Below are 24602 nucleotides of genomic sequence, written 5' to 3' on the forward strand. Positions count from 1 at the left end.
AGCCATGGTACCATCAGAGTGTATCTTTTCCCACCCCCACACCACTCCTGATCATTTCTATGTAAAAGAGAAAAGCAGATTCCAGGAAAAAAGTTTCAAGGAAATAGGCAGAAATTCTAAATATGTGTGTTTAAAACTGAATTTGCTGAACATGAATAGTCACTTACAATCTAACTAGAATTGACTTTGGCATGTGTCAGCCTAATAGCCAGAATCCTGGTTCAATACAATGAACTTAGGAAGGTTTTCTTAATGAAAGAACTGACGTTTTCTGTGCAGTGGCTGCATTCATCAGCCTGCCCAGTGTTCATTACACGACAAAGGCCTGTCAATGTGAATTGTCAGGGCCATCTATTAGGGAAACCTGATAGGGACAAAAGATAGTGAGAGGCCAGGGCCTTCCTAGAATTTTCCATATTGTTTAATAGACCACTTTCCTCACTTTTCATTAGGGTAGATCCAAGTAGGAAGCCCTGTTTCTCAGGGATGTTATAAGACAAATATTCTGTAATCCATAAAGCACTCTGAAAAAAGGTTAAATTATTAATATTATACTGTATAAACTCATCAACTATATATATATATATATATATATACATATATATTCATTCCTCCCATGCATGCAGATCTAAGCCCTCCCCCAATATGTCTTCCTATCTGAATTATTTTATTCTATGACCTTCCATCAATCCTTCATAGACAAACTACTCAAAGTGAATGAGGCCTTCCTTTGGTTTTTGTAATATTTCTTAGAGATTATTGCAGCACATGTTCTGTTTCTTATTTCTTAATCTTGAGATAGGCCTGACCTGTCTCCTTTTAAAGTTAATCATGATTACGATGATGACTTTTATGCAGCTTTGAGTTTGAAAATCAGCATGGGTAATATGTTAGAATCAATAGGCATCATGAGCCTTTCTATTGCCTTTATGGCACTAGCAATTATGATTCTTCTGAGATGTAATACTTGGTTATTTACATTATCTCCATGGTATCACATGGAATCTATTGGTGGTGAAAAGAATGGATTTTTATTCCTATTAAGCAGAACAGGATCATTGAAACCAAACAATTCCTCCAAAGTGATTCAGACCTTCCTTTCCTGTTCCTTTCTAGGTTCTGTCCAGTTTTCTTCTATGACTTGCATCCAGGCTACATGTACTGAAGAATGAATTCACTGATCTTCCCATTTGTTGATGGACCAACTATATTATTTTTCCATTGTTTAAAGATAAATCTTTTATCCATTTTATTTTTGTCTTTCCATTAATCTATCCATAATATTTATCTAGTATGGTGAAGGACTTTCTCTGCTTCTTTTCAACATCTCTGGATACCACTGTAGCATATAACCCCCTTGGTTTTTCGTCTGTGGATGGCCCAACCAGTCTGCTTTAAGTGATTTTTAAGGGTTTCCTCAACTCAGTTATTATCATCATCAACATTAATGATGATGATGATGAAGAATATAAATGTTATACACATATTATCATAATGATGATGACAACAGTGCAATGAAGTGGTAGAAACTATATGATTTATCCTAGTAGACTGCAGACATTTAGCATCTACTAGATATCTAGGAAAATACAATGAAACAAGATATCTTTCATAATTACTAGACAATAAATCCTCAAGTTACTCATATGAAACCCAAAATATCCTTGAGAATTCAGCAAATAAAGATGCACTGAGATAATGGTTACTGACAGAACTGTTACCCACAATTCCCTAAATATTACAATAATTTGTAAAAACTTATTGAACACTCATGAACTTATCACCTCCAAATTACAAGTTCAAAATACAGACACCTAGTAGAATATCTGAACTTTAATGAATGTAGGACAAACTCCTAGTCATCCCTGTCCTACCTATTATTGGAAATGTCTCAGAGGTGCATTTACTGAATCTCTGGATAAGGACCTCACCTCCTCATTCCCTTATTCTAGTATTAAAAGTCATCATTTTATCTACCTTTATCATATATTTAATATATTTCCAAAATATGAAATATAAAAGAAACATAGTATGATAGCAACTTGTCCTTGGATTTTTTTTATCTTAACCTCATCTGTAAAAATGAGAGTGAAATAACATTATTGTCATCTAATTTAGAGGATGATAGTTCCAAACAGATGTACCAACTTGGCTAAGGAATTCTCCACATAACTAGGTAGTACAAATGACTCTCTTGAAGGAAGTTTTTCTAAAAAGGGTAACTCCAGTAATAACCTCCATTCTTCCCCACCATTCCCCCTCCTCCCCTTGTTGGGTTTTATGATTGACAGAGTGCTTTATAAAAATATATAGGAGACAGGACTCTTTTTTTTTTTTACAAAAGAATATCCTGAAGGTCAGGAGATGAAAAGTCACTTATTCAGGTTTGCAGAAACAGTAACCCTGTAGAGGATTAACTAACAATCAAGCCAGAATTTAAACCCATTTCTCTTTTCCTAATCCACTATTATTTTATTTTCTTTTGTTTTCCCACTAAAACCAAGGTTTTATTTCAACTGTATGTTCATTAATACTGGCACTCAGATAGACCGGTTATTAAGAGCTGCATTCAGTATTCATTTTACTATATACAGCTTAAAACAAAGTGGTGGCATTTCTGAGACCTTGTAAATAATGGCATTTTTCTCATTCCTGCAGGTTCTTAAATAGGAATAAATCACTTCATTTAAATCTTCCTGTTCCTTTTAATACATAGAGGAATTCTAAGGCTGCATTTCTCTGACTTCATTACAGCAAATTAGTGAGAATCCTCACAAATTCCAGACTCCTGAATTTTAGTTTTTCTACTCAGAATAAGATACTATATTTAAAGTACAACACAATGGTTGGTGAAACTTTTCATTCATTTTTCCTTTCATTTCAGCTCATTATTTCCTTGAACTTTGATGAGTTAGATAATTATTTAGTATCTTTAATATTAATATTAGTAAAATTCTTTGATATATTTTTAATCTTTTCTTTGAAATTAAATGGGTTATAATTAGAGCATTATCGAAGATACTAGTCACAATACTGACATTGAGGTTGGCCCTACATTCCTCTCCCTTTGTTTGTCTTTGCCCTTATTCATTTCCTTTCCTTCATGTTCTATCTCTTCCTCTCTCCTTTCATCTTCCTGAGTCTCTTCCCTACTCTAGATGTATTTTTCCCCTTTTGCCTACCACATCAAATCCAAATTCGTTTTTGTGATTTTTAACATTGCCTTTAAATTTCCCCCTCATTCTGACTAGAAAACCTCATTTTCCTTCTTCGCAATCATACCATGTGTCTGTCTGCTTTCTATGGCCCTCAGAAAACTCTCCTGTTCTTCATCTTTACAGTTTTGACTGTTTCATGGCCTATTTCAAATGCCAACTTCTCTAAGAAGCTGACACTAGGTACTTTTTGGACAAAATAGCCTTTCCAATTCTATAATTTTTGTACTTTTTGTCTGCATGTGCGTGTGTGTGTGTGTGTGTGTGTGTGTTTGTGTTTGTGTAACTACCAGATAAAGTGGAACCAGAGCTGATATATATCAGAACTACACATTATGATATCTGAGAGACTTGTTATGTTAGCAAGAAGCAGTACAGGATTGTCAGAAGAATAGTTGAGTCAGACATAACCAGACCACCTATTCTGGGATTAGGATGAGACAAAGTATATAGCTAGGGCACAGAATAAGACTGAAGGATGATTTCCACTGCAGAAGCTGATTGTTGATTTGGCATGTTCTTTGATGCCCTTGCTCTTTTTCTTCCTAAATGGGGAAACCTATTCATGGTGCTAGCATAGCATCTTAGTAGCCAAGAACTAAGTATTATTTGAATATATTTTTACATCCTTAAAAACAACTCAGGGGATCAAGAATGTCACATCTAGGTACTTAGGAGGTCATATAGTTAAAACCAGTTAGGCTAGAAATTCAGGTTAGAAATTACTTAGTTCCACTATTGGGTCTATATCCTGAAGAAATTATGAAAAAGCATAAAAACATCACTTGTACAAAAATATTCATAGCAGCCCCGTTTGTGGTGGCAAAGAATTAAAAATTAAGTAAATGTCCTTCAATTGGGGAATGGCTTAACAAACTGTGATATATGTCATGGAACACTATTGTTCTATTAGAAACCAGGAGGGATGGGAATTCAGGGTAGCCTGGAGGGATTTGTGTGAACTGATGCTGAGCGAGATGAGCAGAACTAGAAAAACAATGTACACCCTAACAGCAACATGGGGGCGATGACCAACTTTGATGGACATGCTCATTCTATCAGTGCAACAATCGGGGACAATTTTGGGGTATCTGCAATAGAGAATACATCTGTATCCAGAAAAAGAATTGTGGAGTTTGAACAAAGACCAAAGACTAATACCTTTAATTTAGGGGAAAAAATTATCTTATTATATAATTCTGCTATCTCTTATACTTTATTTTTCTTCCTTCCTTAAGGATATTTCTCTCTCATCACATTCAACTTAGATCAGTGTATATACCATGAAAACAAAGTAAAGACTAGCAGACTGCCTTCTGTGGGGTGGGGGGGAGGAAGATTGGGGGGAAATTGTAAAACTTAAAAATAACTAAAATCTTAAAGAGGAAAAAATAAAATTAAAAAAAAAAAGTTAAGATCATCCAGTGAGTTAGCAGTGCAGGCTGGACCCAAGCCCAGGTCTTTCCATCATTGAAGCCTCTGCTGCAAAGTTGAATCTAATTCTCAGCACAATAAACATTTTTTTAAAAGCTTATTGTTTTAATTTCAGATTTCAACAACCCAGTATGGTGGAGAGTAATAGATAGACTAGTCACTGATTCAAGAAAACAGACTCCAATCCACATTTCTGCCTTTGACTGTGGCACCCCAAGGAAATCATTTAATCTGTTAGTGTTCAAGGAAATGCTCCTTGTAAATTGTAAAGAAGGTGTCAATCTGCATTATTAGAGGAAGTCTGCCCCAGCCCCAGTTAGGAGTTCCCAGTTCCAATGAAACCCCAGGTCTAGTCCCTATCCCTAGCCCTCTCTTCAGATATCAGAAATCTTGAACAAGACCAGTCTCAAGCAGTTCTGGATGGTGGGTTTTGTTTGTCTGTTTTTCATACTAACAGTGATAACTGAAGGATAAAACCTTTTCCAAATTCAGTTTTGCTCAAAATTGCAAGTCGTTGCTATCCATAAAAATAGATCAATAGCTGCCAAAGCTCCTGTTAACACTGCATGTTGTAACTGAATCTTATGATCAGAAGATTTATATATGGAGGGTGTCCAGAATAAGTGTCATCTTTTGGTGGCAAAAGGAAACAATAATTAGACTCTGCGTATGTTTTTAAGCATGCAAATGAATGACCCAGTATCCCTGGAAGGTCATTTGTTCTGGAGAAGCAGTGTGGTATAATGGATAGACCACCCTTGGAGTCAAGAACCTTACAATTGAATCCCCTCTCTTGTACACTCTCTAACTCTGTCACCATGAGTATGTCTTTCCAATGCTCTATCTCAATTTTCTCATCTGTGAAATAGGGGCAACAATTGTTACATTGATTTTACATGGCCTCTTTCCAAGGGTGATTCTGAGGGAAGTAAGCCATAAAATGTTATAAACATAACAGCATTAGTCGATATAGTGGTACTTATAAATACTAGCAGTTACTAATAATAAAAGGACTCTGGGCAACTCATTTAAACTCTCAGAGCTTTGGTTTTTTCTCATCTATAAAATGAGAATAGTGACAGCACTTGCCTCCAGAATTTTTGTGAAGGCAGTATTTTGTAAAATACAAGGAGTCATGTGAGCTATTAGTGCTGCTGTTCTTACCTACTCCTATTCTTACTACCTACTATTAATGAAAATACAATAAAAGGGAGACATTTTGCCATGCAGACTATTAAATGACTCGATAGAAGATCACTCCTGGTTTTATCGTGGTTCTGGCCAAGTGGTTGAAAAGCAACTTCAGTAAAAGAATTTGAAGGAATTTAGAAAGAGACACAAAAATTCAGTAGAGCCCATTAAGTGGACTCAGCCCCACATCTCTGCGTTCATCATTTGTACCGATTATGGCATGACAGCTTTTGAGTCTCCAATGATAACAGCCATCTGACTTGATCTGAGTTCAATGGATTTTCACTAAAATGGAATCATTGCCTTTGTGACAGATAGGGAGAGGACAGCAATACATCCTGATCACCACTTTGTCTCATTGTCTCCCTCTCCCTCCCTGTGACCTTGTAGGCTCTCCAAGGAGGTGCAGACGGGCCAACATGCTTGGGTTCGCACCTGGACCACTGCTGCCAGACTCAGTAGGACTTTCAAATTTAAGTTTTCCTGAGAGCATTTGATAGGGTGAAGGCAGAATGGCCTAAGAAAGCCATGGGTCACACTCAGAAGGCTTACGGATTAAACAGGGTAAGCTGAGGGCCAGCAGCATCATCTCCTGGAGGAAGGTATGGCTACCTTGTCATGCCCACAAGCCAAAGCCCATGCCAGGGGCCAGAAAGCCCTGTGAGAAAAGAGCAGGGGAAGATTTGGAGGAAAGGAGAAATTCAGAGCCCGTTCTGTCCCCTCAGAAGTGAATGGCTCCTGGGATCACATGCCATGGCTCCAGCCACACTGTTGGTTGCTCTGCCCACTTCACTTCCTCCTGATTGTGGGGAATGGAAAACAGAACTGCACTTGTTTTCAGAGTTAAGAGACCTGGACTTGGAGAATAGTAGTGGCTATTTTAAATGCCATCGATCATAGGATTATGAATAAAAAGTGACATTTATAGAGCTCTTTAAGGATTGCAAAGTGCCATATGTATTTTATCTCATTTGATCCTTAAAATGACCCTGTGGATTAAATGCTTTGAGTATCATAATTCCATTTTTTAGATGATGAAACTGAGGCTGGAGATGGGAAATATAAAATCATTGAGGTATTTTCACATATTCAACCCCACAAGCTTCCTAGTTTCTAGTACAGCACTGTCTTTATGAAATTATGCTCACTTTTCCAGTCAGAGGATTTGCAGTATCAAGTGACCTTAAGGATCATCTTATCCAACTTTTTTTTAATTTAATAAAAGGGGAATCTGAGCCTCAGAAAAAGTAAATGCCTTTCCTAATATCACACAGTAGCAGAGAAGAAATTTAAAATTCAGTCCTCTGATTCCAACAGCAATAATATTAATAACTCATGATATTAGACTATTTAAAATCTATGTTTTGTCATAATGATCCTGTGGTATTATCTCTATTGGCCAGATGTGGAACTGAAGCACAAACAGTTTAGGTGACTTCCCCACAGCCACACAGTTAGTAAGAGAGCCAGTTTTCAAACCCACATTCTGATTCCAAATCTAGAATTCTTTCAACTTTACAGCTTATTCCTGTTGTCATGAATCATGATTGTAGCTCACATTTCTCACCTAACAAAATACCTTACAAACCTTTTTACATCCCTAGTACTGTGATACCTCATACTACACAGGTATTAATATCCTCATTTTATAAATTAAAAACTGGTGTTAGAGAAGGAGAATGTACAGAGTTCTGCTAACATATATGAATACAATAAAAATGATGATAGCATTGTTTTATGCAACATTCCAAGATTTCCCACTTATTCTTGTCTTTATTAATAATTCCAATTTGTTTATATATGTATGTGTGTATGCATGTGTACATATAATGTGCTTTCTTCTCTGCAGTACTCTATTAATATTTTATATCTGTGGAGCACTTTTAAGCTTATCAAATATTTTCCTCACAATAGTCCTTGGAAGATAGACTAAAGCTATTATTATATCCATTTTACTAAACAGAAAAAAAACTGAAGGTGAGAGATGCAGTATTACTTGCTCAAAGTTTCAGAAATAGGACCCAGACTGGGTCCTTACTAGGTTCCATTGTTTGTGTAAATATCTGTTCTTCCACTATTGTGTTTTGTATATTGGAATCATTATAATGATCATTTTACAGATGAAGAAACTGAGGCCCAGAGGGAAATGGCTGTCCTCAGTCACTTCTGCAATCACATTGTGCTGGCTTCTGATGTTTTCACAGGCTTATCTACCTGGTTTGCAGTGAGCCAGCTTACAAGTCCACCTCCACTCTATGTAGCACAAAGGGCTTTGAGTGGTTTGAGGGAAAAGCAGTTGGACATTGGGCAGGCACCGATTAGTGTGGTTACAACTTGATAAAAGAAAATATTAAAATAAAAATTAGATCATAAATTTGGAGCCACAGTTACCATGCCTAAGGCGCAAATTGCCAAACAAGTCAAGAGACTCATTAGCATTTTATGTAAATCAGTTATTACTGTTCTGCACTTCCTTAATTATCCATGTTATTTCAATACAACCCTTTCTTTGATGTCCCAATTCTATATTTAAATAGTGCAAGATTTCTATCGGATCCTCCCGCTGAGGTTTGTTCCATGCAAAAAACATGCCAAGAGCAGCTATTTGAAAGACTATAGGGAAATGTTTAATTGGCTCGTCCCATTTGACTTATGAGGGTGTATTACCATGCACAGAAAATCAGAAACATGTAAAGTACTCCATAGAAGAAGTTGACTAAACCCTTCAAGACATCCCTAAAAATTTCACCCCAAAGACTTTTTTGGTTTCTTGGATTCTCCTGGGAGAGAATTCAAAGGAAAAAAATTAAACTTCCTTGAATGTTCCTAAACAATTTTAAATTGTAATTTTTAGTACCAGAATTTAATTTATTCTTCCTTTTGGCACAATAAGACCCCTTTTGGATCCTTTGATAGATCTATAATGGCAGTTGTATGAGCAGTCCTTCCCCTAATGTGGAACACAATTCCTCTATCATTCTCATCCTGAAGGATTCTTGCTCATCCCTTACCATAAAATCATCTAGACAAAACTGTCCAGATTTCTAGAGGCTTTCCTCTTAGTTATTGAGTATCTCAGATCATTGGGTCAGTCACCTGACTATTGACATTTATTTTCACTTGATGACCAGTTCTCTGATGACTTTTTTTTTTTTTTAGTTTTTGCAAGGCAATGGGGTTAAGTGGCTTGCCCAAGGCCCCACAGCTAGGTAATTATTAAGTGTCTGAGGTTGGATTTGAACTCAGGTCTTCCTGACTCCAGGGCTGGTGCTCTATCCACTGCGCCACCTAGCTGCCCCCTGACCAGTTCTCTATTACCTCCTTTCCCAGTGTTACACATCCTCAAGGTTGTCCTTCCTTGCATTTCTCATGTATCAGTCATAATCATTAATGTATCACCACCTATTTAAATCATCCTATTGCTTCTTTCAGTTAGACTGAGAAAATTCAAACGACAGAGAAAGAAAAGAAGAAAGGAAAGGTGGAAAAAATGAGAAGTGATTCATTCACCATCCACCATTTTTTAGCTAGTCATTTCTTAAATGGCTGACTGATCTGTTCTAAAAGTTACTGAAAATTCAACAGACCACAAATTACAAATTTCATTTCATGTTAGAAATTTGCAATTTCTAATGCCGTTTATATTTAGTCGGATAATAATGAGATAACAAGACTAGTAGGGACAGCTAAGTGGCACAGTGGTTAGAGTGCCAAGCCTAGAGTCAGGAAGACTCATCTTCCTGAGTTCAACTCTAGCCTCAGTTAGCTGTGTGACCCTGACCAAGTCACTTAACCCTGTTTCCTTCAGTTTCTGTAAAAATGAGCTGGAGAAGAAAATGACAAACCATTCCAGTATCTTTGTCAAAAAAAATTCTAAATGGGGTCATGAAGAGTCAGATATGACTGAATAACAACACCAACAGCAACAATAAGAGTAAATAGTCAGGTGACCTCTAATGCTTCTGCCCTTTCCCTCAGTATACTGATGTATTTTCATTATTTCTTAACCACTAGCAACCTGCTATTTCTTCATTATCTTCTTTTTCTCTACTTCCTTAATCCTTTCAACACAACTATATTTTTGATAATTCAGTTTGTGAATATGTGGTTAAAAATTAAGGTAGATTTTGTGCAATTTCTATAAAATTAAACATGCTGCACATTCCTTTGCTGGTATATCTGCAACAAATTTCTTTCTAAAATAAGTAATAGCAATCAGCCCTAATACACTATGTTCTAGTCAACATTTTAGCAATAAGAACATACAATATTTATGGAGAGCATATCTCCTAGCATCGTAAAGCACTGTAATACATTATCTAATCCAGTCAAATGGTGTAGTAAAAAGAATACTTGGTGAAGGCGACAGGAATGTACTGGGATCAGGTATCAGCTCTGTCACTTATTAGCTCTATGATGCTGGAAAGGTTATTTCACTTCCATGGCCTTAATTTTGTGTTAAATCAGAGTCCAACTAGATGCTCTTTTTTGGTTTTGACATTTTACAGTAACCTCTGTTCTGGCTCCCCATCAGCTGTACAGTTTTGTATTCTGAGGTCTCTCTCATCTCTGAAATTCCATTTTCTTCTTTACTTTCTTGTAGCTTTGACATTCTACAGCCTAAATATTTTTCTAGCTATTAGTTACATGAGTCTATGACAGTAACCACAGTCTATAATAGACAGTAACCACAACACAGTATAGAATAGGATATGAACTTAAAAGTGTTGCATTGTGTTTTGCAAGACCCCAGCAAAAATCACTTTTGACTATGAAAAATCTTCATCAAGAGAGACTACATTTGAGTTAGAATTTGAAGGATGGAGAGGTGTGGAAAAGGTAGAAATATGTGGAAAGATAATAGAAAAGAATGTGATATTTCAGTGAGGTAGATGATGCTATCTCATATGTGTCCAGACTTCCCTTTTACTCTCTAGGTCTCATCTTTAACTCCTCTTTTGACATTCACTTACGTTTCCACATCTCTTCATTTCATTGCAATAGCTGGCAAATATCTCCACTCATCCTGGTGCAAACTTTCATCACATAATGTCTCTATCATTGCCATCCCCTTCTCCTCTCTACCTCCAACTCAGCCTCCAAAGTTCTTTTTCTTGGACCTCCTGCCTCTTCCAGATTCCCCAGGTTCCAGACTAGACTCAACCACTACCTTGCTCAGCTATCTTGGACAAGTCCCTTCTCTTTGTATTTAATTTCTTCACCTATACATTTTGGTATTTTTTTTTGAGGGGGGTTGATTTTTAAATAGCCTCATGGTTCTATTGATTATATGCTAGACATTGAATCTCTCTTTGCTTCAAGTCTTTTATCCTTTGATGGTTCACAAATACATTTTGTCACTTAAATTGGTCTCCCTAAATTCTTTGTTTCTCATCTTTCAGGGCTTCCCCTGTAACCAATAAATGTTTGTTGTAGGAGCAGATCACTTATTAAAGAGCCACAGTCTGAACTCTGACTTGTGAGTTTGCTCGCCAGGAGAGCACATTGTTCCCACCCTGAAATTATCCAGTCGAAAATCATCATCATGTATTTTCATCAGGATGAAATATCGGGAGCTCTGCTTAGCGCAGGGTTTTATTAATGATGTGCTGTCAGGAGCTGGGTGCTCTGCATATTTGCATATTAAACAGCTGAGTGAAGAAACATTCCTTTCATTGCTGCGGGGAATAAATCAGTTTAAAGCAAGTTCTCATCATTTATACTCCTTTCAGCTAAGTCTTCTTTTATTGAAATAAATTGTTGAAGTGCTTTGCTCATTCTTTGAATACTGATGAAATTTACCTTGATAGGGCCTCAGGAAAAATAATGTTTTCTTAAAGGAGCAGCATTGTTCTGTATTTGAGTATCTCTTGAATAAATTATTGATAAGGTCATTTAGAAATAGCTAGCAAAAAAGGAAAAAAAAATCCTGGAATAGGGATTTCCCTCAGTGGTATATTTTTAGCTATTTTGAATTTTTTGTTATTTATTAGTAGAACTTAAGCTAAAAGATGCATCTACCTAGAAGTGTCAGTTTTCCCTGACATGTCATTCTTTGATATGCCAGATCACCCAGGTTATTTACTCTAATTTGTACCTAAGCAAAAATCAACTCACTCTTATATCATTATCACTGAGTGGTCATTCAGGTTGCTTTTCAAGGTCCCTAGGGATGGGGAACCGGCCACCTCCCAAGGTAGTTCACTTTGGGACAGTTCGAATTATTATGAAGTTATTAATTCCCTGGAGTTGAAATCTTATCTCATGAAATTTCTTCCTATTGCTTCTAATTCTGTTCCATGGAGACAAATAGAAAAATCAGTTCTTCTGTACTTACAGAGACTTCACCTTCCTTCCTCCCCACCCCCACCTTCACAAAAGCTTCACTTTTCCAGGATAGATGTCCTCAGTTCCTTTGAGTGATCCCAGGATGTCATGGTATCAGCTTCTCTCACCATCTTCCTGAGACATGATAATTTGTCAATGCCCTTTCCTAAAAGGTAACACCAAGAACCAAAAAAATCCATTAAAAAACACTGAATCCTACCTCTTACATTGACTGTGTGACTTTAGTTAAGTCATGTCCCTTCTCTAAGCCTTTGTTTTTCCATCTATAGCCAGTTTCTTCATTTTGACGTGAAATCCAAATATCTAATATATTTTGCAGACTTTCAAGTGCTACGTAAATGCCACTTATTGTCACAATTCAAATTTTGAATAATATTGTTTGCATTATACTCACAATGCTTTTCTAAGGGTATTGCTTTTTAAAGAATAAAATTACATAGCAACACTAATTCCTTTTAAAAAAGTTAAAAGGTATCACAGTTTAAATCTTATTTGAAAATAAAAATTATGTGCAAGACTGTGGTTATATGTGAGCTTCAATTGACTTGTTATGTATGTCTTTTAATGGCATGAATGTTCACAGAACCTCATACTAATTATTTCTGGCTCTGATTAAATGAAGGGAGTCTGGGGAAGCTTAAAGGACATATCAGAAAAAAAGATAAAATATGCATGGCCTTTCCTATCAGAGAAAATAAACAGTAGAAAGCTTCTCTACCTGTCCTTTTGCCAGAAGAAATATGGGTACAATGTAAATCATTTGTGACACCAACTTTAGATTTTTAAGTTAAAAATGCACATTTAATAATATGAGATTAACGTGCTAGCAAACAGTACTCTGTTAGCTTCTACAATGGTTACTGACTTAAATGAAATGATTTTCAATTGAGTTAAAATGGGAAAGAAAGATATCTTTACAACTGTCTTGAGTTGATTTGGATGGTAGTAAGTTGAGATGATTTTATCCTCATCTTGTAGAAAGTGGCTCATTGAATGATATGTACATGTATGAAAAGAAAAAGAGGTGGACCGATCTTGTAGCAATGATGGTAGCTAACAGATGGATGGCCTGAGGGCTACATTGGTATCCGTGATATATTAAAAGAACCAGAGGGAATCATCTAAAATGTTGTTGCTTCGTCCACAAAAATCTTTACATGAAAGAAAAAATTTGATATCCAGTGTTTTTTACTTCACCTTCATTTCTCAATATATCCTTCCCTTTCCTCTACCCTGAGATCTGTCCCCTGTAACAAAGAATGAGAGATTGACACAGAGAGAAAGAAAGAGTGAAAGAGAGAGGAAAAATAGAGTGAGTGAAAGACAATAATAGAGACAGAAAGAGGATTCAGCAAAACTAGCCGATTTATTGACTGAGATTGAATTGAGACTTCCATAGCCATAGACCCCCACCTCTACAAAGAAGAGAGTAAAGTACATTTTCTCCTTACCTCTTTGGGATCCTTATAATTACATACCTATTAGTGCTTCTTGTTGTTGCTGCTACTGCTGTCATTCTTTCTATTAACATTGCAGTATGATGTTTTCCTGCCTCTGCTTTCTTTAGATCTTATGAGTCTTTTGGATGCATTCCTGTATTTTTTTTACATTCTTATTTTCTTACTGCACAATAAAATTCCATTAAATTCTTGCAATGAACGTTTACTTATTCTCCAGTTAATGAGCATCTCCTTTGTTTCCAGTTCTTTGCCCCTATAAAATTGCTATTATAAATATTTCATTGTGTATAGAGCTTTTTTTCACTCGATGACCTCTTTGTGCCTTAGCATCTGGTCACCATTTTCTAAGCATACTTTCAAGTTGCTTTCATAAAACTGATCTTCATTTTTAGCCCAAGTGAAGAATGACCCCTTTTCTTTCAGACCTTACATAGGTAATACTTTACACTTTTTTGAAGCACTTATTATAAACTGAGAAAATTTCAGAGTGTAAAGGGACCCCAAAGGTCCACCATCTGAACCTGAACAAGAACTCCCTATATTGCACATGAGTAAGAGGCCATTCAGTCTGTTATGTAAGACTTTTACTTACTGCTTCACCAAGCAAGCCATTCTATTCTTGCAAGTTTCTAATCATTGGTTTCCTCCCCTTATACAAAGTCTGAATAAGTCTTTTTTTATAACATTTATCCATGGCTCCTAATTCTGACCTTTGGAGCCAAATAATACAAGTTTAAATTCTGTAGTCCTTCAGATACTTATCCTCTTCCCCAAAGTTTTTGCTTCTCCAGGTTTCAATTCTTTCATATGATCCCTTCACCATTCTAATTAAGTTCCTTTGGAAATTCTCCAATTTACCAATGTACTATCTAAAATCTAGTGCCCAGAACTAAACATAATACTTCATACTTCAATAGTTGGGGTAGCTAGGTGGTTCAGTGGATAACATGCTGAGCTTGGAGTCAGAAAGACCTGAGTTCAAATTTGACCTCAGACATTTGCCTTACTCTGAGCAAGTTCCTTAACCTCTGTTTATCTCAGTTTCCTCATTTATAAAATATCATAATAGTACTTGTCTCTCAGGTTATAAGGATCAAATGAGATAGTATAATGTCTGAAACAGAGTAGATACTATATATAAATATTGGCCATAATTAGTATTACTTAAGATACAACCAAGTCATAGTAAAATAACATTATCCCTTCTCTAAAGCTGCTTACTTTAGTATCTCCTTCATATATATGTGTGTGCATTCATATATATATATATATATATTCATGTAAATAATGCATATATATAAGAGAGTCCATTCTGTTTACATACATGCATGCATGCACATTTATACATGCATACTTGTAAACTGTTATCATTTCCCACTGTTGTATTTAGTGGAGTTTGAAATCTACTAAAACCCCCAGCTTATTTTCAAATAAATTATTTCCTACACATGTCTCCCCCATCTTAGCCAGTGTAGTTGGTTTTTTAAACCCAGATAAAACTTTGCATTTATCGCTAATAAATTGTATCTTATTAAATTCAATTCAGCATTCCAACCTAGTGTGATCTCTTTTAGATTCTAATTCAGTTGTACATTGTCTTTACTATCTCTCTGTGTGATCACAGTCTTAATAATTGTGCCTTCTATGACTTTATGCAGGTCATCAATAAAAATATGAACTAATACAAAACCAAGCTTTGAATAATGAATGTATACATTTTAACTCTGGCCATTTAGCCAGTTGTGAATCTGCCCAACTTCAAACTATCCAAAATAGCATATACTTTGTCTCATGATCTGTTTAAACCCAGATTAACTACATCATTATTCCTCTGATCTACCTCTCCTATCAAGGAACAGAAATCATGTTAATCTGGTATGGCCAACTCTTGTTGAAACCAGCATGGCTCGTTATTATCACAGTGTCCTTTCCTTATATTCAATAAGCATCTGGTAATACATTCTAGAACTTTGCCTGTAATGAAGAACAAGTTCTATGGTCTATAGTATGCACTCTCCACTCTCTTCCTTGTTTTGAAACTCAGACCATTTACCCTTCCCCTACTCTAGCATCTCTTCTTAATTTTTCACAGATCACTGTTAGTAGTTCATTAGTCTCTTCAACCAATTTTTTTTCAATACCCTCATTCTGAGCATGATGAGTTGTGTTCATGAAGGTTGATATCTTGTTATTTCCCTACTTAGTCTGTGTATCAACTCCGTAGTAACCATTTTCCTTCTGTCCTTATGAACTCAGATATTGTGCTCCATGGCAGAAAATACAATAATGTCATATAAATTAAGTTGTTGAGACTCCTTGCCATCATTCCTTATCATTATCACACTCACCTGGAACATCAATCTAATATTATTTATTAATCCAACCAATTAAAGAAGAAACCCTTTTGTTGACTTTAGCACTCACTATTGAGCTGTCTACATTTATCTCTAATAAATATACTATCCTTTTTTTTAATTTTTTTCTCTGTTACTTGTCCTTTCTGCATTTTCTCTTTATAACTTTCTTAAATCTAATTTATTGATGATACAATAGGATCTTTTGACATTATACAGTTTGTTTTATCTCTTTTTGTTACAGCAGCAGCAAAGAATTTGACTATGGAAATGTGAGATGCTGCTTCATAGAGAAAAGCCTCTTGGGGCAGCTAGGCGGTACACTGGCCTTAGAGTCAGGAGGACCTGAGCTCAAATCCAACCTCAGACACTTAATAATTACTTAGCTGTGTGACCTTGGGAAAGTCACTTAAACCTATTGCCTTCCAAATACCAGAAAGAGAGAGAGAGACAGACAGACAGACACTGAGACTCTTGGATATATCAAACTCAATTTCTTCAAATGTTTGACATCAGTTTTTTCCAAATATAATTAAAAAGAGAATCCTAGCATGTGTACCTGGAAAAGAAATATCATTGTTCCAAGAAAAGAGCAATGATTAGGCATGGGGCAATGTTGGTATAGAATTTTCCATTTCCTGCCTTTATGGGGTATAGTGCTCCCCCTCTTGGACTTCCTCCTTACCAAAATGTGAGAGTTGGGAGAGACATTTTCCCAGGTCCTTTCTAGCCCTGAAGTTCTATTTTTCACAGATTTCCATACTCTTCAGTCTATATGACTCTGAAAGCTTATATTGCCCCTGTTATGCTTGTCCTTCCTTAAAAGGTTCTTCTGGACCTGCAGGCAGAGACTGGAGATTGCAGAGGCAGCAGATCTCTCTCACCTCGGCTTAATCAGAATAGCACTCTAACTCTTAAGAAAAGAAAACTATCAGGCTGTTATACAGTCACTTAATGTTTGAGAACTGGGATGAGACCCCAAGGCCACCCCTCTGTCATGGAATAAGATCTGTGGAGTTAAATTATTAAAGGACCTTTCAACATGTCGTCACTTCTGACTTGTAAGAAGAAATGTATTTCCATGTATATCATTAGTGCTGCTCTTTAATAAAGTATATTCCTCCTCAAGGTGAGCTTTTCACCTGTACTGAATATGCCATCATCTCATCTGAAGTCTGAAAGGAAGGATAATGCTTCCTATTTCACCCCCTAAAAAGGGGGCCTGAGTATCTAGCTCCTTTACTTAATGCAAAGTGGGTATTTTGCAAAGACATGCTTTTAAACATGATTAAATAACAGCTCTGAAGAGAAAGGCGAACTTCGGTGAGAGCTGTGCTGGAAGCTGCCAAGGTGGTTTGGGGGTGAAGAATTTCAATAATAATGATACCAATTTTTATATATACATATATATGTATATATATATATATACACACACATACATATATATAAACAGGGTAGTGTGTTATCATGGAATAATTTCTACACTTGAGGCCAGGACATGAGTCTCAGATTTCACCTGGGGCATTTCTACCTGTGATTAGTTTCTTAATCTCACTAGGTCTCAGTTTACTTCTCTGTAAAATGGTGCTTGAATTTTAAAGCTATTATATGGATAAATGATTTGTAAATCTGAGGTGCTAAAAAATAGGAGTTATTTTCACATACTTCATTGACTTTAAAAATACTGATAAAATGATAGTATAGGAATCTCTTTTCCTGTGTTGACAGTACTTGGGAAGGCTTTTCAGCCTATTGATATCTTTACCTAGGATCTTCCTCCCTGTGAGGCTTAGCTTAGCTTCTCCCTTCTCCCTTCACTTCAAATCAATTCATCAAATGGTTGTCAGATGCCTGTTTTGTGCAAAGTATTATTCTGAGCACTGGAAGGGCTACCATTTTCAGATAAAATACAGTCTCTGCCCCTAAACAATTCACAGTCTAAGAAGATTATATCAATATAGATATTTATGTTACAAATATATTACTTTAAACTTGTATTGAGGATTTGTTCATGAGGGGTTCCCCCTTGACAATTGGGTAATTAAGAAATGCTTCCTAGAAAAGATAACATTTGAATCAGGATTTAAAGGCTTAGTTGAAATTCAACAGACTAAGAGGGAGAGTGAAGATATTTCCGTTACAGAGAAGAGTACTAGCAAAAGTGTGGAGGGAGGAGAGTACAGGACATATTCAGGGACAAAAAGTATTCTACTTTTGCTTGGAATGGAGTCGTAGGAGATAAGACTGGAAAGACAGAATGGTGCCAGATAAGGACAAGCCTTGAATTTCAAGCAATGGAATTTTCTCTAGGAAGACTTGTCTATCCTTGCAGCCAGAAACCATCTTTCCCTTGTTTAATCTATTAATCCACTCTATTTGACTTGTCCTATGAACTTATCACCTTCTAATATAGTCTAACTTTGCATATAGCACTTTGAAATCAGAAAGGTCTATGAAAAGATCAAGAATTATTCTGTCCCATGCCCTTATCACATTCTAACCTATTTATGTATGTCTTAATCCCAGACATACCCTTCAGTTTGATTTCAAACTCATTCTGAAAATGGATGGTATCATTTTTCATGTTCATATTCCTCAGTGCTGAGGAATAGGTTTTTTCATATAAAAGACATTTAATACTTGTTATTTATATTATTGTTTTAAATTGAATTATAAATTATCAAATTCTCAAAACTCAAAACTCAAAACCAACCTTGGTGTCATAGAATAAGAGTCTAAAACTCTAGAAAGTGCCTTGGAAATCATTTGCTTCAGCCACATAATACCTAAGAGACTCAAAGGCCTTTAGTGTGAAACAAAATTTGCCAAGGTCATACAGGAATAAACAACTTACTGATGATTCATATAGTAGTGCCATATATCCAAGGCTCGTTCCACTTTACCAAACACCATTGATCCATATCAGTTTGGTCCCAAAATTCTTTCTCAATTCTTGATAAAGTACTTGGTTAGAGAGGCATTGTGGTTTAGTAGGGAGCATATGGGTCTAAATCTTTACTTATTCTTTGTATGATTATAGGTAAACCAATTCACCTCTTTAAGGGTCAGCTTGCTTTCTCCCTTGTAAAATGAGAATAATAACACATGTTATACCCAATCTGTAAAAATGTCAGCTATCATTGATTCAGAACCACAAGACCATAACTGAAATCTAGGTTCTTTCATTTCTAAGGTCTATGACCAATGTGGCCATTTGAAAAGGAAATGACAATTACTCTTACTACCCACCTTGCAGTGATTTGATCATAAAGATCAATCAGATAAAATATCAGCCTCATGCATTTTGAAAATAGGTCTATGGAAAGATCAAATATTATTGTTGATGTCAATAATAATAACAGTAATTATTATTTTTATCTTTGTTAGATCTCAAATGAGAGGTGGAGTAATTTAAGAAAAACTGCAACCACATGTTCTTTTCTTTCTTGTGATTTTTTCTCACACATTCTTAGTTTACTTCTTGTAAGGGTCAGTGCTAAATGTAGAGCTCTATTTATCGTAGGTCAGAGAGTTAAGCAGTTCAGGAGAATCCCTGTGTCCAAAGCTAACAGTTTGTCATCCAAGTATATAGAAGGTGGCACTCATAGCCAAAGTGCCCAATTAGGTGCCAGTTTCCCCCTCAGTCTAACCAGTTTCTGCTGCCTCAAATTTCTCATAACCCCTATATTGGTTTTCTGCCTTAGGGCTCCGGGACTCTTGCCCATCCCAACAGCTGTAGCATCACTAAAGAGGAGTTCATCTGCAGCCTGCAGTCAAGGCTGGTTATTATTCTGCCCTTTTGCAATCAATTTGCTTGGGTGAATCATGATTTGAGTTAGTTCCTCAAAGAATTGAGATGTCTTTGCCAACAAATGAGCATGAGCAAGACAAAATGGGGAAAAAATCCTCATGAGAAATGTTATCTATCAGGAAAGAGAGCCACTGGGCATTTGCTCTGTTAGTTGTCTTCATATAAATTTTTGTGAGTCCTGGTTAATGAAAGTGTTTATATGAATTTATCATCTCATTGGTGTGAGTGTGACTCTTCCCTTCAACATTCTTTTTTTAAATTTTATTTATTTAAGACAATGGGGTTAAGTGATTTGCCCAAGGTCACACAGCTAGGTAATTTTTAAATGTCTGAGGCTGGATTTAAATTCAGGTCCTCCTCACTCCAGGGTCGGTGTTCTATTCACTGTGCCACCTAACTGCCCCCCTTCAACATTGTTTCAGCCTCACCTCCTCAGCTTGGCCTTTCCATAAATCCTCCAGGAAGAATTTACCCAATGTATTAAATACCTTCCCCTAAATTATCCTAATATCTTTTAGTATTTATGTAATAGTGGAAAGTTATTACTGCTAATAACAGCTAGTTCTATCATTGCTGGCTATTATTAGAATGAATGACTTTCCATTTGGTGTCTTATATTCTCTCTATATGACTGATGTGTCTTTCTTCACTTTCTTACATAAACTTGCCACTATTGTTCATTCCATTTCTCGTGTACCAGATCTTATTCAGTAACATCTTTAGGTAAATCGAGTTATCTGTCAGTCTTCTAAGATCTTGTTGTTCCATTGTGTTAGAGACTTGGCTAATTCCTACAAGACAAAGAATTTCCATATATGTATGTGTGTGTGTGTGTGTGTGTGTGTGTGTGTGTGTGTATGTATATATATATATGTATGTATATATACTGTTTTCTGTTAAGTAAACATTTAACAGCTAGAATTTATATAGTGCTTAAGGAATGGTTTTTCAAAGGGCTCTATATCTGAGGTCTCTTCTGATCCTCACAGTAGCCCTGAAAGTGAAGTGCAGTTATTATCCTCATTTTATAGAAAATGAGGAAACTGAGACTGAGTGAGGCTTGGTGAATTAATCAGGGTCACACAGCTAAGAAGTGTCTGAAGCAGGATTCCTGTTCAAATCTTCTTAATTCCAAGTCCAGTGGCTGTGCTATCTAGCAGCCTTAGATGATATAGTATTTCACATAGTAGTAGATTTGGGGGCTATGTGCTTCTAAGTTGTGCAATGTAAAATCTTAACGTTTTAAATTTTCAAGGGTCAATGCTTTTTTCAGTGTGGGTCTACTTTATTTTTAAGCAAATATTATGTAACTAATGCTAAAGAAGGTGATTTCTTATCTTGGAAAAAAATCAATTTTGCCAATGACTGACTTCTAACTTTCTCTACCTAAGACAGTCTTTATCTAACAGATACTATAGCCTATTGCTAGGCTTGTATTCATGTAGTTTCCAGATTGATGAGACATGACAAAACTCAGATGCCATAGGTACATTTGAGTTCCCAGAGCTGTCTCCATGCCTATATTAGTACTTGAATATTAGAGAAATGTGTTCTTGAACATCCTAGGAAAATCTCTCAACTGCTCATTCCTTATCAAGGAATGAGGATCTTTTCCTGTGCCTTCTTCACATTTATAGACTATCTACAATAGAAACCTGCTAAAAAATCCTTATGTTCTTCATATGTACCATTTAACGTCATAGTTATTATGAACTAATGCATGGTCAGTATATAGAGATAGATGCATATACATACAAACACCAAAAGGAAGTTGGGTAACCACATATCAAGATTTAGAGATAACAAATGGACAACCCTCCTGCTGTGCTGGAACCTCTGTAATATTTTTTGTTCTAGCAAAAGGCCCCCAACAATTCAGATGAATTCTGTATAGAAAATTTATGAGACACATCGAATGGACATTGATAAATTGTGGTCTGCTCTACTGGAGGGAATTTCCCCGTCAGACCATCAAAATGCCATGACATAGTCATAAGTATATATTGTGTGCATATAGATATAGTATATAAATATGAAGATACATATATATGTATGTGTGTGTATACAGGTATGTGTGTATGTACACACATATCTGTCAGTATGGGTATATATTTATGGATGTGTATATGTGTAAAATCACACTCTTGTATTTTAAACACTTTGAGAATAAGGACCATCTTTTTATCACCTTTGTATGAAGTCCAAGGCTTCTTATGTAGTATTCACTAAATAAATGATTGTTGGTGAGAAGGAAAATGACAGAAACAAACTATTTCTATTACTCATCCACTTTTATAAAGAGTTTTCCTCTTCATTGCCCTGAGAGAGAGAGAGTTAGTACAGATTTTATTAGCTCCATTTACACAGTTTGGAAATTAAGTCTCCTAAAGGCAAAGTTGGCCACTGACACATGGCTAGAAATGAGCAGACTTGAGGTTTATGCTAGTATCCTTTCTTTTACATTCTCTAGTCCTCACAGAGGATCTCACGACTCAATAAAGTTATTATCTTTTGTTATAGTCTGTTCCTTTGGGACAGCTAGGTAATAAGCAATCAATACATGAGATATTGTCCTGCATTCTGTGCATAAGAGAAGAGACAGAAGACAATCCTTGTCCTCCAGGGGCTTACTGAGAAGTCAGTGCAAAGAGAACTCTAACTCAGTATGGCATGAAGATACAACCCCCTTCCCATAAACACATACACACACGTGCGCGCACGTGCGCACACACACACACACACACACACACACACACACAGACACACTATAATGGCTGGTAATACAGAACATATTTATATTCAAATTAATTTCCACTTCCATGCACCATCTTTGGTTACCTATTCCACAGGTACAAATATATCATACAGGAAGTTGACCAAAATTATCTAATTTTAAGTAGTTCTTCATTCCAAGTATCATTCAAAAATTCAATATATCATTGTATCTAATAGGTGAAAAATATAATTAGACACAGTAATCTTTTGGTTCTGTAATTAGTGCAGATGTCCTATATCATGAGTTAGTCATAACCTGAGAAAATAGCAAAGATTCCCTCCAAATACTTGGTTACTTCAATGAATCTGTAATTTCATTAGCATTGTTGCCCCCTCCATACGTTCCCACCTAGCCCAATTCTTGCCCATTTTTATCCCTTGACAGTAGATCAACTCTATGTGTTAGAGGCCACATTTCAGTTCTTTCAATAGTTCATGATAACCAGTAAAGTATTTTGACCATCTTGAGCCTTGTTTTCTAATCTTACAGACATGCTAATGTTCATCAGTAATACATTACAACCTATTTTACACCAACTAAATTTTTTTTTGATCTAGGTCACTGGACCATTTGTGATTTTTTCTGAGCCCGTACTGCTCCATGATGAAAAACTATGTAAAGTCACCATGAAAATATTGATATTAAAGATTTTCATAATAGAGAGCATCCTGAAATCATTTACCACACTACATAGTTTTCAAAATGTAATACAACTTCTTCTTTTCCTCCTATACAACTTATTATTCTTCTGTACTGCTCTAATGTAATGTATACAGTTACAGAATGAGAAAGGTGTAGTAAGATAGCAAGCAGGAAAAGAAGCTTGGAAATTTCTAGTATACTGAAAAGCTCAGTGTGAGGCAGTGTAACTCAATTATAATTTATTGAATTCCTGCTATATGCAAACTCTTGGGTCTAGGATCTGGGGATTCAAAAATGGATTATATAAGTTTTTGACTTTATAGGAGCTTATTATGTAGTAGAGACATGAAATGAGAAATGTACACCAAGTTCTACAGTATATGCTATTTAATTAATTAATTTGTAGGGCCAAGTAGGTATTGCAGTGGATAGACCATTGGACCTAGAGTCAAGAAAAGTTGAATTCAAATGTAACCTCAGATATTTACTAGCTGTGTGACCCTGAGGAAGTCACTTAATCATTTTTACTTGAGAATCATCTTCTGTACAATGAGATGAAGAAGGCAATGGCAAACTACTTTGATAAGTACACCAAGAAAATCTCAAATGAAAAATGATTAAACAATAACAAGTGGTTAAAAAACTAGAAATTAGGCAAGGAGGAATAACCAGTATGACAAAGTAATTTACAAATTACTTTCCTCAAAGCAAACTTTGAGGAACATATATGTGTGTGTGTGTGTGTGTGTGTGTGTGTGTGTGTGTGTGTATATATACACATATATATGTAATGTTCATTTTCAGAGAAACCTGAGAAGATTTGTTGGAATTGATGCAGAATAAAGTGAACAGAACCAGGAGAGCTATATGTTACATTATAAAAAACACAACCCCTTTTTTTAGGTTTTTTTGCAAGGCAAATGGAGTTAAGTGGCTTGCCCAAGGCCACACAGCTAGGTAATTATTAAGTGTCTGAGACTGGATTTGAACCCAGGTACTCCTGACTCCAAGGCTGGTGCTTTATCCACTATGCCACCTAGCCACCCCTAAAAAACACAACTTTTAAAGACTTTTTAAAAACTGTGTTGACACTAAAATCAACCGTGATTCCAAAGTATTGATGAAGATTGTTAACTTTTCAGATAGAGAGATAATAGATCCAGTAAGGAAAATGAAAAATACATTTTTGATATGACCAATGTGGAAATTTGTTTTGTGTGACTGTGCATACCAGTTATGAATTTTGTCTTCCTTCTTTCCTCCCTTCTTTTCTTTCTCTTTCTCTTCCCAGTGAATTGGGAAAGGATTGAGGTAGAAGGAAGAGATATTAAATGCTAACTAATTTGAAAAAAATTTAAATGAAAAAGAAAC

At 35.9% G+C, this 24602-nt stretch overlaps 1 protein-coding gene across 3 annotated transcripts in view; it reads left to right on the top strand.

Annotated features, from left to right (window-relative positions):
- WWOX (WW domain containing oxidoreductase) overlaps positions 1-24602 on the top strand; it is a 1413871-nt gene that overhangs the window by 860899 nt on the left and 528370 nt on the right. Inside the window, exon 9 of one of the 3 annotated variants that reach the window (XM_074203742.1) lies at positions 1117-4518. The exons of the other annotated variants lie outside the window; for them this stretch is intronic. Coding sequence (XP_074059843.1) covers positions 1117-1140 — 24 coding nt within the window. The 3' untranslated portion in view covers positions 1141-4518. Of the gene's footprint in view, positions 1-1116; positions 4519-24602 lie in introns of those variants that run through there. 3 annotated transcript variants of the gene reach the window in all.

The sequence above is a fragment of the Macrotis lagotis genome, chromosome 1 (genome assembly GCF_037893015.1).
Source record: "Macrotis lagotis isolate mMagLag1 chromosome 1, bilby.v1.9.chrom.fasta, whole genome shotgun sequence".
In the NCBI taxonomy this organism is placed as follows: domain Eukaryota; kingdom Metazoa; phylum Chordata; class Mammalia; order Peramelemorphia; family Peramelidae; genus Macrotis; species Macrotis lagotis.